The sequence below is a fragment of the Oncorhynchus mykiss genome, chromosome 4 (assembly GCF_057628025.1).
Source record: "Oncorhynchus mykiss isolate SJ-2025 chromosome 4, ASM5762802v1, whole genome shotgun sequence".
Classification (NCBI taxonomy): domain Eukaryota; kingdom Metazoa; phylum Chordata; class Actinopteri; order Salmoniformes; family Salmonidae; genus Oncorhynchus; species Oncorhynchus mykiss.
In genome coordinates, this window is record NC_143025.1 from 35689935 (window position 1) to 35705542 (window position 15608).

Below are 15608 nucleotides of genomic sequence, written 5' to 3' on the forward strand. Positions count from 1 at the left end.
CACATAGCCCGATGCAGTCGAGCCTCACTAGTCAGATGAGGCTATCTGGCTGCTTATAACGTTAGCTTTGGGCAACAGGGTTAAGTTGCTGACTAGCTATTTATTTTCATGAACTGAAGTTACATTTCAATAGGCGAACAACAAGTGGCAACCTAGCTAATACTTACTCACAAGGATTTCTAAATCATTGGTAAGAATAATAAAAATGACTGCAGGTTCTACTGGTCAGTTTTCAGGCTGGTTGTATTGGTGCTAGCTAGGTACCCCAGAAGTTGCGGTCGAACAAATGATGCTTTATTACCAATGCGGTATTGTAAACACATCGTTCGTGGCCGGTGTTTCCTTGTTTGCAGACTTTTTTCTATAGCTTTGACAGTGCTACTGTATCTTTTTTGACACGCAAAGACCCAAACGGCGTTCCAGTTAAGTTAAGTTAATAGCAGTGACGCAATTACTGTGCAACTCCGGTAGGGGGAAAATAGCGCACTTGGTAGTGTGTCCCAGTGCTCGACCAGTCGGCGAAAGCCAACATCTCCGACGACAGAGAACGGTTGATTGTCAAGGGCAATGAATTCCATTATCTTGGCTTTAATGTATTTTGCCTTTGAGTTGTGGAGCTGAAATTTTGGTACTCTTTCAAACGACTGCTAGATCCACACAGCAGTCATTGTGGGCTAGTTTAGGAATGCTGTGTTGCACGTACAGCGCAACATTTTACGTGGCGTCATTACATCATGTACCTACGTTACATAGATGCACGTCAGCTTTGACATCGGTTTTGCACATCGGGAGTTAAACTAGACATCGTTCGTTAAACTAAATATCGGACAATACCGATGTTAGCATTTTTAGACAATATCGTCCGATTTCGACATGTTCACCGATACATCATCATCCCTAGTCTCGACCTTTAAGTCTTTACTGAAGACTCATCTCTTCAGTAGGTCCTATATTTGAATGTAGTCTGGCCCAGGGGTGCGAAGGTGAACGGCAAGGCACTGGAGTGATGAACCACCCTTGCCGTCTCTGCATGGCTGGCTCCCCTCTCTCCACTGGGATTCTCTGCCTCTGACCCAATTACAGGGGTTGAGTCACTGGCTTACCATGCCGTCACTGGGAGGGGTGCGTCACTTGAGTGGGTTGAGTCACAGACGTGATCTTCCTGTCTGGTTTTGCGCCCTCTCGGGCTTGTGCGGTGGAGGAGATCTTTGTAGGCTATACTCAGCCTTGTCTCAGGGTAGTAAATTGGTGGTCTATTGATATCCCTCTAGTGGTGTGGGGGCTGTGCTTTGGCAAAGTGGATGGACCTGTCCGGGGGTATCGACGGACTGGGCCACAGCGTCCCCGACCCATCCGTCTCAGCCTCCACAGGTGTATAAAATCGAGCACACAGCCTGGCAATCTCCATAGACAAACATTGGCAGGAGAATGGCCTAACTGAAGAGCTCAGTGACTTTCAACATAGCACCGTCATAGGATGCCACCTTGTGTCGGCTTGAGTTGTGTAAAACCTGTCGCCATTGAAAGCCGAAGCAGTGGAAACGATGGACGAATCTGGGTTTGGCTGATGCAAGGACAATGCTACCTGCCCGAATGCATAGTGCCAACTGTAAATCTTGGTGGAGGAGGAAAAATGATCTGGGGCTGTTTTTCATGGTTTGGGCTAGACCCCTTAGTTCCAGTGAAGGGGAATCTTAATGCTACAGCATTCAATGACATTCATTCTGTGCTTCCAACTTTGTGGCAACAGTTTGGGGAAGGCCTTTTCCTGTTCCAGCATGACAATGCCCCTGTGCACAAAGCGAGGTCCATACAGAAATGGTTTGTCGAGATCGGTGTGGAAGAACTTGACTGGACAGAGCCCTGACCTCAACCCCATCGAAAACCATTGGGATGAATTGGAACACCGACTACGAGCCAGGCCTAATGGCCCAACCACACTAATGCTCTTGTGGCTGAATGGAAGCAAGTCCCTGCAGCAATGTTCCAACATCTAGTGGAAAGCCTTCCCATAAGAGTTGAGCTGTGATAGCAGCAAATGGGGGACCAACTCCATATTAATGCCCATGATTTTGGAATGAGATGTTCGACAAGCAGGTGTCTACATACTTTTGGTCATGTAGCAAATCTGTTCTTTGGCATTGGATGTATCCCAATGCACCGCATCCACTTATATAACACTTCTGCACCTGTGGTGAAAGGTGACAGAGCTAGAGAGTGTTTGTCAGACCATGAGACATCCTGAAAATTGGTGTTCTCACACAATCGTCTGTAGCATCCGAATGGTTTGGCCTACAAACTGTTATGATCTCTCTATGGAAAGATGACACTTGGTACAGTTGGTACAGCCGATTTGCAAATTTCTGTTTGTAGCATCCACACAGTTTGGGCTACACAATATGACCCCTCTGTGTAAAGGCGAGACTGTCACAAACACATACATGTCAGGCCTCGCCTGAAGGTTCCCCAGTACCAGTCCAAAAAGGTAATGGGAGTACTGTATATATGGAGACTGTTTAGTGACCAAAATATGGGGTTAAATACATGTAAAAAATAGACACCTCAGAACAAATTTCCTTTAGATTTGTTTGGGGGGGGACTATCTGTTGTTCAATGTAGTGAATATGTTATTCAATGTGTTTTGTATGGGCTTATAGCAGTAAGGCCAAATACAGTTTTTCATCAAATAAGTTATTTATATATTTTTTTGATACTTCAATCGGTCTTAAAATTCACAATCAAATAGCAAAATGATCCTTGATATGAACTTCTTTTAATCTGTAATTTAGTAGTAACCCCCCTCCACCAGTTTAGACAGGATTAAACAGGTTAACATTCGCAAGGCCGCAGGGCCAGATGGAATACCAGGATGCGTACTCAGAGCATGTGCTCAACAGCTGGCAAGTGTCTTCACTAACATTTTCAACCTATCCCTTAACTGGTCTGTAATACCGACTTGTTTCAAGCAGACCACCATAGTTCCCATGCCAAAGAACACCAAGGTAACCAGCCTAAATTAATATTGTCCTGTAGCACTCACATTTATAACCATGAAATGCTTTGAAAGAGTGGTCATGGCTCACAGTACCATCATTCAAGACACCCTGGACCCACTCCAATTCGCATACCACCCCAACACATCCACAGATGATGGAATCCCTATTGAACGCCATACTGCCCTCAAACACCCACACAAAGGGAATACCTATGTAAGAATGCTGTTCATTTACTACAGCTCTGATTCAACACCATAGTCCACTCAAAGCTCATCACCAACCTCAAGACCCTGGGTCTGAATACCTCCCTCTGCAACTAAATCCTGCTCTTCCTGACGGGCCACCCTCAGGCGGTGAGGATAGTTAACAACACATCCACCGCTCTAACCATCAACACGGGGGCCCCCCAGGGGTGTGTGCTTAGTCCTTTCTGTACTAACTGTTCAGCTAGAACTGCGTGGCCGTGCACAACTCCAACACCATCATCAAGTTTGCTGACAACATGACGGTGGTAGGACTGATCACAGACGACGATGAGGCAGCCTACAGAGAGGAGGTCAGAGACCTGGCAGGCAGTGTGGTGCCAGGACAACAACCTCTCCCTCAACGTCACTAAGACAAAGGAGCTGATAGTGGACTACAAGAATGATGGGGTGAGCACACCCCATCTACATCGTTGGGGCTGTAGAGGTGTGGGTCAAAGATTTGGCATGGGCCCTCAATTCCTTAAAAAGTTCTACAGCTGCACCATTGAGAGCATCTTGCCTGGCTGCATCATCGCTAGGTACGGCAACTGCAAGGCACTTGACCGTAAGGCGCTACAGAGGGTGGTGAGTATGGCGCAGTACATCACTGGGGCTTAGCTCCTTGCCATGGGCTCCTGAGTGGCGCAGCGGTCTAAGGCACTGCATCACAGTGCAAGGGGCATCACTACAGTCCCTGTTTTGAACCCAGGCAGTATCACATCCAGCCGTGATTGGTCCCATAGGGTGAGTCCCATAGGGTGGCGCACAATTGGCACAGGTTTGGCTGGGGTAGGCTGTCATTGTAAATAAGAATTTGTTCTTATTGTCTATTTAAATAAAGTTTAAATTAAAACAAATCCAGGACCTATATACCAGGTGTTGTCAGAGGGCCCAAAAAAATGTCAAAGACTCCAGCCACCCAAGCCATAGATTGTTCTCTCTGCTAAATGTGTATCTGTTTTTGTATGTACATTGATTGATTTAATTTTATGCTACACAAACATTTTTCGAAACTAATCCAATCAGATTCTTTGCACCCATTACAGAAACAATTATGTTTAAATGGCTACCTTAGACTCCTCATAGTGTTCCAAACCCTGACATTAATTATGAATGCAGGTTGCGGGTGAATAACTATTCCAACTGTTCAGCTCGTGCTATATGGGGTGGGTCGAAGGCATATCCCACCGCAGGGCTTCACCAAGCTCTGGCTCACCCCCCTTCCCTTACAGATGCACTGTTGGTAGGAAAACAAGTAGAGACCATCCACCAGGTAGTGGCTTTGGTAGACACTGAAGCCTTGGGGTGGTACGAATGAAATGGGGTATCGACCCCAGAAGAAGGGTCCCCCACCACACCTAAGGTCCCGGCGGTAATGGCCTGTCAGCGCTGTGGCACCTAGGGCGATGCGCCTAGGGGAGGAGTCTCCTCCGGGCCCCGATGGATGGGTACGGAGTTGATTCGGAAGAGCAGGAGGAAGCTTTTTTGATAAGGACACCCCGTTCCCGTACAAAGAACCGAAGACAGCTTTTTTAACAAAGTAAATTTTTAACATGTTTTCCATGTCTTAAAAATGTTTACTTTTGTTTTAAATCATGTGTGCACATTTAAAGGCTTTACAGATTGGATATTTTTTAAGTACTTTTGTCTTAGGTTGTTTTTTATTGTTTCAATCAAGAACACATTAAACTAGTCGATGTAATATTCAATGCCGTTTTGAATGCATATTTATACCGCTTTAAAGTGTACATACGATGATGTAAATATATGAGCTGTGCAAGTGAAATTGTGTTAATACAACCATTCCAACTGTATCCTAACTGTGGCTGGATTCCAATAGGATTTACAAATTCCAGTTACATTCCTGTTTAATCAGCTTCTTGACATGCCACACCTATTTTTATTCAGGTTAGTTCATAGGAAGAGAGTGTAGATGCAGCCTTTTTTTTCTCCATTGTCGAAAGTTATGTGTAAGGTCCAATGCTAACGCAGACAAGGCCTGCATTAAAGCTGGGTATTCTATCTGGAGGAATGCTATTGATGGTACCAAATGATTTGCTAGGCACCCATCAAGCAAAGAGCATTTTAAATACACTGCACTGTGTAAAGAAAAACTAGTTTGATGTGCTATGGGAACATCGCTGTCAACACTAATTAATGATAGGTAGCTGGCAAGAAATCGCATGTATTTGACTATGATTATGGACATTATTGAGTTCCTTGTTTCAAACCAGCAACCACTGAGGGGGACATTGGATGCAATAGAGCCAAGAGGAGAGGGGGGGCAGTGAATTTTTTGGAATATAGTCTCCGAAAAGACAAGGAACTTGTCAAGGTGTTTAGCACCATACCCCACAATGCCACAACACTGCAACTCTTCTGAAAAGGTAAGAAACAATCTAGCTGGTTGGTTTTTATCAAAGTCTTGGTGGAATATCCGGTGGTGTCATTTCAGGAAAAACCTAGGTCATGCAATGGCAAAATGACTTCCTTAGCTAGCCTAGGTTTACAACAGCCTTGTTTAGTGTGTAAGGCACTATCCATGAGACTGTTAAAGCACAGCGGAGATTTCGTTGTTCATTGTGGTATAGCATGATATAAGCAAAATTCAACATAATTCCAATCCAAGAAACCAAAATGACACCCCTGGGTATAGCTACATATCAATATGTTTCATCATAGAAATAGATACATTATATTATGGTTTTCTTGCTAGCCTGTGCTCTTAGAATTTTTTTCCCCGGAGGGGTTGTTTGGCTGTCCCCTTAGGATAACCTTTTTTTGGTTGAAGGGAAAACCCTTTTGGGTTCTATATCGGTTCTTCAAAGGGTTCTCCTATGGGGACAGCTGAAGAACTCTTTTAGGCTCCAGATAGCAAAAAAAATATCAGAGTGTATTGGTTTTCGTGGTTGTAAATGGAACTGTATGTATTGGAAATGTGTTTATGGTAGGCTGGCATTGCTTAATTGATTGAGTGGGTTGAATTTTATCCACAGAAGCATATTGTGCCATTTCACAAGGTGTTGGTGAACTCATGAATGGCTTGATTTTCCATGTTTGAAGACAGCTGTGTGTCCTTGTCTAAAAGACAAGGCACATTGGCAAATTATATTGGTGATATGGCTTAGGCGGGGTGTGGCTTTCCGATTATTATTTTTTGGCCAACCGCGAGTGGAAGTGTTGTACCAGTTTAACTGTGCTATGTTAGAGGAACATTTTGACGTCTACAAGGAACAAATGGCTTTGTAACTGTGGTGGTACTATATGTGACTTGGCAGATGTCGCACGTCACTACTTCAACGGAGAGCCATTTTAACGTAAACCTTTCTTTTAGCAAAATGTTTTTTGGGGGGGCAGAAATACCTTCTGGAACATGTGAACTTTCATGTGCCTTAATAACAAACTTGTATGCCATTTGAAAATATGAATACAATTGTTCAATTATGAGCCTAGTTGGTTTAGCCATGAAAAAAAGCGAGCAACCTTCCCCCTAACCATGATTGGATTCCGTCTATAATATGAGCTGGTCAGTATGTGTAGGTAATCCTTTCTAATGCTGCTTTTTTGAAAGATATCACGTAGTAGAGCTGCATAAATCTACCTACATGTACATATTCCCTCAATTACCTCGACTAATCTGTGCCCCCGCACATTGACTCTGTAGTGGTAGCCCTTGTATATAGCCTCGTTACTGTTATTTTATTGTTGCTCTTTAATTATTATAATAATTTTTGAAAACTTCCATTTATGTTAGTAAATACTTTCATGACACTTATTTTTCTTAACTGCATTGTTGGTTAATTAAAACCTTTTGAGGGCATGGCAGATTTACGCCCCCTTTGGAGAAATTGGGTACCCCTAGTAAACTGAAAAAAAAATTATCAAAAATTGCTAATATATGCATATAATAATTATTATTGGATAGAAAACACTCTAAAGCTTCTAAAACCGTTGGAATTATGTCTGTAAGTATAGCAGAACTCACAGGGCATTCTTCCAAACTAGTTTTTGTGGCCATGAAAGTTGGAGCAACTTTGACGTCATGGCCCCCACCCTTCCAGACCACTTATGGATCTGGGGAAACTTTCCATCTCTTCCACTAGATGTCCTCTTTCTTTAGAGCGTTCAATCGTTCAAATCGCGCGAGAATTGGCCCTATAGGAGTGATTGGAGTAAGTGTTGCGAGAAAAAAACCTGTGCGTTAGGGCGCGAATTGGTCACAGCCATTCCTTTGTTCCAGCACTCCTGGGAAGAGCAAACGATGCCCGGTTGAATTGAAGTTTGTTTTGCACGTCTAAAACATCATAAAGCTTGCTTCTGCACTTAGTTTGACCTGTTTAGTCGACATATAATATGTAATTTTGAAGTTTTGATGCGCAACGTTTCCGGACCGGAGGACGTTTTGGGTGCATTTCAGCTGATGTTATTAGCAGTAGCTAATACAAAGACGCAAGACTTGAAACCAAACGATGTATTGGGTAAGTATGAACCCTTCCAGAACATTCTGAACGAAGACCATCGAAGGTGAGGGAATATTTATGCTTAAATCTGTGTTTCTGTTGACTCCAACATTACGTGGAAATGTAGCTTGGAACTGAGCGCTGTCTCAGCATATGGAATAGTGTGCGATTTCTGTAACGTTAAAAATAAATCTAACACAGCGGTTGCATAAAGAAGCAGTGTATCTTTCTAAGGGCTTGTAAGTAAGCATTTCACTGTAAGGTCTACACCTGTTGTATTCTGCACATTTGACAAATAAAATTAGATTTTGATTTGATTTGTTGCTCTCCACTTTCTGGAGGACCGAGTTTTTAAATAAATGGAATTAGAGTATGATAGCAAAGAAGATGGAGCAAATTCTGGCATTTGATTACATACATGCAGACGGAGTTGAAAAGAAAACACTCAGCTGTTGAAAACACCTGTCTCTGGATTACATCTTCAAACTAAGGACAACCATGGCATCCTTGACAAAGAGGGAGAAGCGTCCATCCTTGTATATGGGTAAGAGAGTCTAGCTAGCTACATTTTCAGATATTACACATTTTTAATTTTGTCAGAATGTTGTTTTCATTTCAAGTTAAAGTGTACTATTAGCTAGCTAGCTAACGTTACTTGTATGATCTGTGTAGTAATATTATTTGTATTTCAGAGCCATTGGCATAGCTAGCTAACATTAGGCTATAACTAGCAAACATAGAACCTGGTTGGTTAGCTACCTGCATATTCATGCAGTGTAGTAACGTTATGAGTTGGGATTATGGTTCATTGTTTAGCTAGCTAGCTACATATCTAAACAAAAGACTCCGCTATGCAAGTAACTATTTCAATACCATGTTTATGATGTCACTGCGATAACTGTCGTTAGACGTAGCTGGGAAATTCACTCTGGCTATCGACTCCGATTTCAGAGCACTCCTGTTTGAGTGTGCCAGAGTGCACTGACGAATAACTGACAAATTTACGAACGCTCAACACCCGATGAAAATGGCCGGTGTCAGTAAACGTTGCAAAAAAAACGTATTTAAATTGATGCCAGCAGCACAGTTGCAGTCACCAATGCTCTGGATAACATAAAAACTGCCTAACCAGCTCTGCTAAGGTGAGTAAAATGGTCAGAGTGAGCTCTTCTCTCATTTGTGTCTGGAAATAGCTAGCAAGCTAGCCAACGTTAGCTAGTTAGCTTGAGTGCTTGACTGCTGTTGTTAGGCCAGAGCGTCCAGTGTGCGCTCTGAACCCTCAGAGAGCGAAACGCTCTGAATTTACAAATGGACAATCTGACAATGCTCTGAGATAACGAACGCCCAGAGCACACTCTGGCACAAATTTAAGAACATACCCGTAGTATAAGTATAATAACACTGAATCCTTAAAGAGATAGGTGGGGCTAAAGATTAAAAGGATATGAGTGAGGCTGAATGGGTGTAGATAAAGAAGAGCTCTCTAGTAGGTACCAAAACATTCAAGGGCGATTTTCTCAAAAGTGAGGTTACCTGCTTATCAACTTTCAAAGTAGAAATACTTTCCCATTGTTCCTCAACTGTAGTGTATGATATAACGTTTTCTAACTCTACTTTTATCCAATGTAAAAAACACCATATAAAATGTTGTTACATAAGTCCGAATCGAGCCAGTTGGTCACATATGGAGGCAAAAAGCATGCTTTTTTACCTGTCGAGAAAGGTAGTGATGTTACGTTGATGCTGGAGTTTCCGAGGCATGCGTCAACATTGCTAAGCAGTGTACTTTGAAGCAGTGTGCCGATGCCTGTATCCTTTTATCAGAAGCACATGATCAATGGCGTCTGAAGCTTCGTTTGGTCGAACAACCAACTAATTGGTTTGGTATTGGTTTGGTATTAAAAAAAGGCCACGCTGCGCACACGCTATGGGGTATGGGATGTCATCTATAATGATTTGGCTGCTCTAAATGATTTTGATCAGGAGGTGCCACTAGTGTACACTATGTTGATCAAAGCCTCGTAATAAACATGTTTCGACACAATTGGTTGGAAAATCTCGATGCTTCAGGAAACTTCATGTCTCCATCACTAGAGAAAGGTATTATCTGACGTATGTACTGGGGTACAATTATGTACCTACAGTATAACTAAAAGTACAAAGGAGGTCAGGGTACCACCCCAGTGACAAGCGGAGACACACTTTTAGGAACAAATCCAAACATTTATTTCTGAGATTGTACTGGAGCTATAAAAATACCCAGATAGGAGAATGTGGGAGATAAGGCAGGGGATATGGCTGTGTGCTGTTAGTGTTGGTGTGTGCAAGTCTGCTTGAGTGTGTGGGTAAGCCTGTCCTAGCCTGTATAACCAGACTCACCTAGCAGTATGATGATACAGATGAGGATTGCGATGATGGCTCCAGTGCCCAGTCCTGCTGCGATGATGCGTTCCATGTCCACGCAGTCTCCATGGTGATCACACTGACACACCTTGACCTGTAGGTAGGATGTATTGGACATGGGCAGGTTGCCTGAGTCTGTGATGATGATAGGAACCTCGTAGATACCACTCTCCAGAAAACCTATCCGCAGCCTGATCTGAGCATATTCACCTGGGATAGGGACACACAGAGAGAGAGGGGGAGGAGAAGAGAGAACGAGAGAGAGGGGGGAAGGGAGAGAGAGGTGGTGAGGAAAAGAGAGTTTGTGGGGAGTTACAGATGGAGGTTGAGAGTTTTAGAGACAAAGACAGGAAATAAGAGTGTGAGAGAGAGAGAGCAAGGGAGAGTAATAGAGGGAAGGATAAAGAAAGAAAGAGAGCGAGATGGGGGAGAATGTTCAACAAGTTATTTAGTCATGCCAATAAAACATTTTTGAATTCAATTCAGTTGAGAAAGAGAAATGGAGCAAAAGAGGGGAAAAAGCAGACAGACTAACCATTGAGGCGTGTGAGGGTCCAGTTCCTGCGTGCATCTGCCGGCCGCTTGGCCAGTTCGAAGGCGAAGGGGCCGGCGTTAGGGGTCAGATCGGGGTCACTGGCGGTGATGTTGATGGTGTTGGGCTCAGGCTTCTCACACATCTCCACCTCCGGAGGGAAGACACGAGGAGCATTGTCATTTATGTCCAACAGGTACATCTGTAATGTACCTGTACCACTGGCTGGGGGGATGCCTGAGAGAGGGAGGATAAAGGGATGGAGGAAAGAGAGATGGAGAGACAAGTGAGATAAGCAAAGTGAAGAAAATGGCACCTTACATAGACAGGAATAAAAAAAATAAAAACAATGTTTGGTGCAACATAGATACTGTACTGAACTATATGTTGAAAGGAACACATTACAGGCACATTACAGCACTCATACCAAACAGGATTCATGCTGTCATACATAATATTATGTCACACCCCAAACCATATTGCAACACTCAAATTTCTTAAAACAACACTCCGTCATCAGCTACATATGACTTCAGTGAAACTAACCTCCTAAATAAGAGATGAGAGAAATGTATGATCAAACACACCAGGAGGGTGAGGGAATGAGGGAGAGGGAAATCAGTATGTTAGGGAGGCTTCCTGAGGCACACAGCTGACCTGTGTGTGTGTGTGTGTGTGTGTGTGTGTGTGTGTGTGTGTGTGTGTGTGTGTGTGTGTGTGTGTGTGTGTGTGTGTGTGTGTGTGTGTATTTGCCAAAAGCACAATGAAGAGCTCAGTCAGGATTGTGCTGAGACGCAGCAGGGGCTCTCTGTGCGTGAGTGGTGTTTTTAGAGTCTGTGTATGTGAACACTAGCTTGTGTGCTCATGTGTATACATATAATTTTCTGTAGTAGTACTACCATTGTCATCTGATATTTTCCTTTCTTTTTTGGGGGGGGGGGGGGGACAAGATATTTATCTTATCGCGCCAAGAAAGTGAGTCAAACTAAATGGATTGTAATTGAATTGAATTGATGTGAATAGTGAGATTTAGCTCTAAGTGCTTCTCTGCATGAGTACCCCACACAGCTATACACTGTAAGTTCCAAAAACAGTAAAGGTCCACCCGCACTCTCACCATTGTCAGTGGCCATGAAGGTGATGTTGTAGAGGTTATTCTTCACATATGGAGACTCTCTGTCCAGCACAGCGATGGTGGAGATCCGCCCGTTTACAGGGTCTATCTTCAGCCAATTAGCAGGGTCGAACACCTTGGCGTACCTTAAAATCAACCAATGAGATGACAGTACAGAATTTACCCTTTGCTAAGCCCCGCCCCCCTTGGTTACTGTTGCAACCTCAGACTACATTTTCCCAGGAAGCCCAATACACCACTGGTGAAATCCCCTCACAATGATCTCAAACTGTGTTTTTATACAGGGAAATTACTCAGGAGTTTGACATTTCAGCCTGTTTTGGTGGGATGGAGATTTGGCCTTCCATGGCGACATCCCCATGCAGTAAATTAGTTAATAGACCAATAAGAGAGTTTCAAACCACTCTGCCAAAACCAGCTAATTTTCAATTTCCTCTTTCCACTCATACCACTCTCAGACAGTCCAAACAACATTTTTGCTTGAGAAATATTTGAATTTATTTTTGACCTTTTTAATTGAAAACAATCACAGTAAGGTACTCAATTTCTGCCCAGAAATGATTTGATATTACAATAAAAACGGGTGCATTGGACCTTTAAGTGGCTAGCTAGCAATGTAAGGTGGTTAATGAGACTGAGAACTAGCAAACAAAATAACAAAAGTATAATTTGGATAAAAATAAATAATCAACAGGCTCTGCATTTCAGGAATCACAGTAGCAGGTTCCTCTGGTGCACTGTTTGGTTATTTAGCCATTTAAACAATTGCTTTTTTCAAGAAATGCTCTCCGTTTTTGCCATTGCCCTCACCAGCTTACATGAGTTTGAAACGTGAGCTTATTCGAGGTGTCAGACTTGACGACAGTTCCTATCCATTGGAGCATTGCGAATGGATAGGAACTTTGGACCGGGTCAATTACAACAGGAAGTAACGCGAAACTATGTAATGCATTTGAAACATACACATTCAACACATAAAAAAACACATTGATGCGGCAGGTAGACTAGTGGTTAGAGCGTTGGGCTGGTGACCGGAAGGTTGCTAGATCAAATCTCTGAGCTGACAAGGTCAAATCTTTTGTTTTTCCCCTGAACAAGGCTGTTAACCCACTGCTCCTAGGCTGTCGTTGTAAATAAGAATTTGTTCTTAACTGACTTGCCTAGTTAAAAATATATATATATTAGCGAACATGCCCAATGCTGATCCCTCTCTCATCTACTTACCGTATGTTCTGTTGCATGTATCTGTCAGGGTCCTGTGCTGTAAAGGTGGTGAGTAGCGAGCCGCCCGGTAGCCCCTCCTCTAGTTTGATGACTTTGGGGTTGGGGGAGAACTCTGGGCTCTCGTTGACGTCTGTGATGCGTACAGACACGGTGGCGGTGGACTGACGGGGCAGGTGGATACCACGGGCCAGGGAAACCTCGTTCTCAGCCAGTACCGTCAGCACGAAGGAACGACTCACCTCATAGTCTATAGGCTGGAGAGATACACACATACCAGTTAGCCACGCAGTTTACACTTCAATTTGTTTGTAAATCTTACATACCAAAGCTCTCAATTTGAAAACAGCCGTAATGTACAGTGGCTTCAGAAAGTATTCAAACCCCTTGACTTTTTCCACATTTTGTTGTGTTATAGCCTGAATTTAAAATGTATTAAATTGAGATTTCTTGACACAATACTCCATAATGTCAAAGTGGAATTTTGTTTTTAGAAATGTTTACAAATGAATTAAAAATGAAAATCTGAAATGTCTTGAGTCATCTATTCAACCCCTTTGTTATGGAAAGCCGAAATAAGTTCAGGAGTAAAAATGCTCTTAATGAGTCACATACCGGTAAGTTGCATGGACTCACTTTAGCATGGTGAAGTTATTCACTACACTTTGGATGGTGTATCAATCCACCCACTCACTACAAAGACACAGGCATCCTTCCTAACTCAGTTGCGGAGTGGAAGGAAACCACTAAGGTATTTCACCATGAAGAAAACCACTAAGCGATTTCACCATGAAGGAAACCACTAAGCGATTTCACCAAAAAAACGTTGCAAAGAAAGGAACTTTCAAAGTTTTATGTTTGGGGCAAATCTAATGCAACACATTACTGAGTACCACTCTTCATATTTTTAAGCATGGTGGTGGCTGCATGATGTTATGGATATGCTTGCCTAGGTCTGGGGAGTTTTTTTATGATTAAAAAGACATGGAATAGAGCTAAGCACAGGAAAAAATCCTAAAGGAAAACCTGCTTCAGTCTGCTTGCCAACAGACACTGGGAGACAAATTCCAGCAGGTCAATAACCTAAAATACAAGGCAAAATATACAGTACACTGGAGTTGCTCACCAAGATGACATTAAATGTTCTTGAGTGGCCTAGTTACAGTTTTGACTTAAATCAGCTTTAAAATCTATGGCTGTCTAGCAATGATCAACAACCAACTTGACAGAGCTTGAAGAATTTTTCAAAGATTAATGTGCAAACATTGTATAATCCAGGTTTGCAAAGCTCTTAGAGATTTACCCATAAAGACTCACAGCTGTAATCACTGCCAAATGTGATTCTAACACATATTTACTCAGGGATGTGAATACTTATGTAAATGAGATATTTCTGTATTTCATTTTCAATACACTTGCAAAAATGTCTAAAAACATGTTTTCACTTCGTGTGTAGATGGGTAAGAAAAACATCTATTTAATCAATTTTGCATTCAGGCTATAACACAACAAAATGTAGAATAAGTCTGTGCTGTATCTCTGTCTCTTTGTCTGCATGTATATACAGGTATATGCTGTAAAAGTTCATTTTCCATTCATAAAAAAATACATTGGAAATATTTCTCATCAGAGCTGTGTAAATCCATACCTTAACCACAGTGACCAGTCCCTCATTGGTGGTGAGGTCAGTGGGGATGGAGAAGCGTCCAGTGGGGTCTCCAGCTGTGATCCTGTACACAGTACTCCAGGCTGCACTGTGGGGCTGGTCCTTATCTGTTACTGTCAGATTAGCTACGATCACATTCACACGGTTCTCCTGCACCTCTCCATAGAACTACAGAGCGAGGGGAAGTGAAAGAGAGAGGCGGGAGTGAAAGATGAAAATATTGCTCAATAATAGGAGAAAGATAGCCTCTTTTGATAAAACATTTGGTTTATTTGAAAAAAAATATAATTCTGTGTTTTTTTTCTTCTGTGTTTGAGAGAGAAAGTGTGTGTGTCTGTTTGTACGTGTTCGTGTATTGTATGTCTGTATGCATCTGTGTGTGCACATTCGTGTGTGTGTATGTCTGTCTATCTGTCAGTATGTCTGTTTGTCTGTCTGTGACTTACTTTGTCAGCGGTGAACTCTGGGGGGTTATCATTGACGTCAGTGATCCTGATGATAGCCGTAGCTGTGTTAGACAGGCCATAGGTTGGGTTCCCCTCCATGTCAGTAGCCTGGATGATTAACGTGTACTGAGGAACTTTCTGGAAGAAGGAAGACAACAGGGTACAGGCCCATGTTACAGCGTATAATATAGACAGTCTATATTGTGAACACACAATCATAAAAACATTGATACACATTGACAGACAGCACACACACACACCTCTCTGTCTAGCCCTGCAGCCACAGTGATGATTCCTCCTGTCTTGTTGTTGATGGTGAACATGTTGGAGGAGGGGTTTTCAGGATTCTGAGATATAATCTTGTATCGGAGCATCCCATTGGCTGTTTTAGGGTCATCCTTGTCCAGTGACGTAACTGTCATCACAAAGGACCCTGGGAACATGAACCAAACAAGTCAATTAAAACCTCTCACACAATGGAATATACGTGCATGCGTGCGTGTG

At 42.7% G+C, this 15608-nt stretch overlaps 1 protein-coding gene across 1 annotated transcript in view; it reads right to left on the reverse strand.

Moving 5' to 3' along the window:
- The window catches only part of LOC110521744 (cadherin-2), an 83617-nt gene that overhangs the window by 22468 nt on the left and 45541 nt on the right, over positions 1-15608 (reverse strand). The window contains exons 7-13 of the mRNA XM_021599575.3: positions 15365-15537; positions 15105-15242; positions 14641-14826; positions 12996-13249; positions 11754-11896; positions 10640-10873; positions 10081-10314 (exon numbers count right to left, since the gene is read on the reverse strand). Of these exons, the coding sequence (XP_021455250.3) occupies positions 10081-10314; positions 10640-10873; positions 11754-11896; positions 12996-13249; positions 14641-14826; positions 15105-15242; positions 15365-15537 (1362 nt within the window). The remainder of the gene's footprint in view (positions 1-10080; positions 10315-10639; positions 10874-11753; positions 11897-12995; positions 13250-14640; positions 14827-15104; positions 15243-15364; positions 15538-15608) is intronic.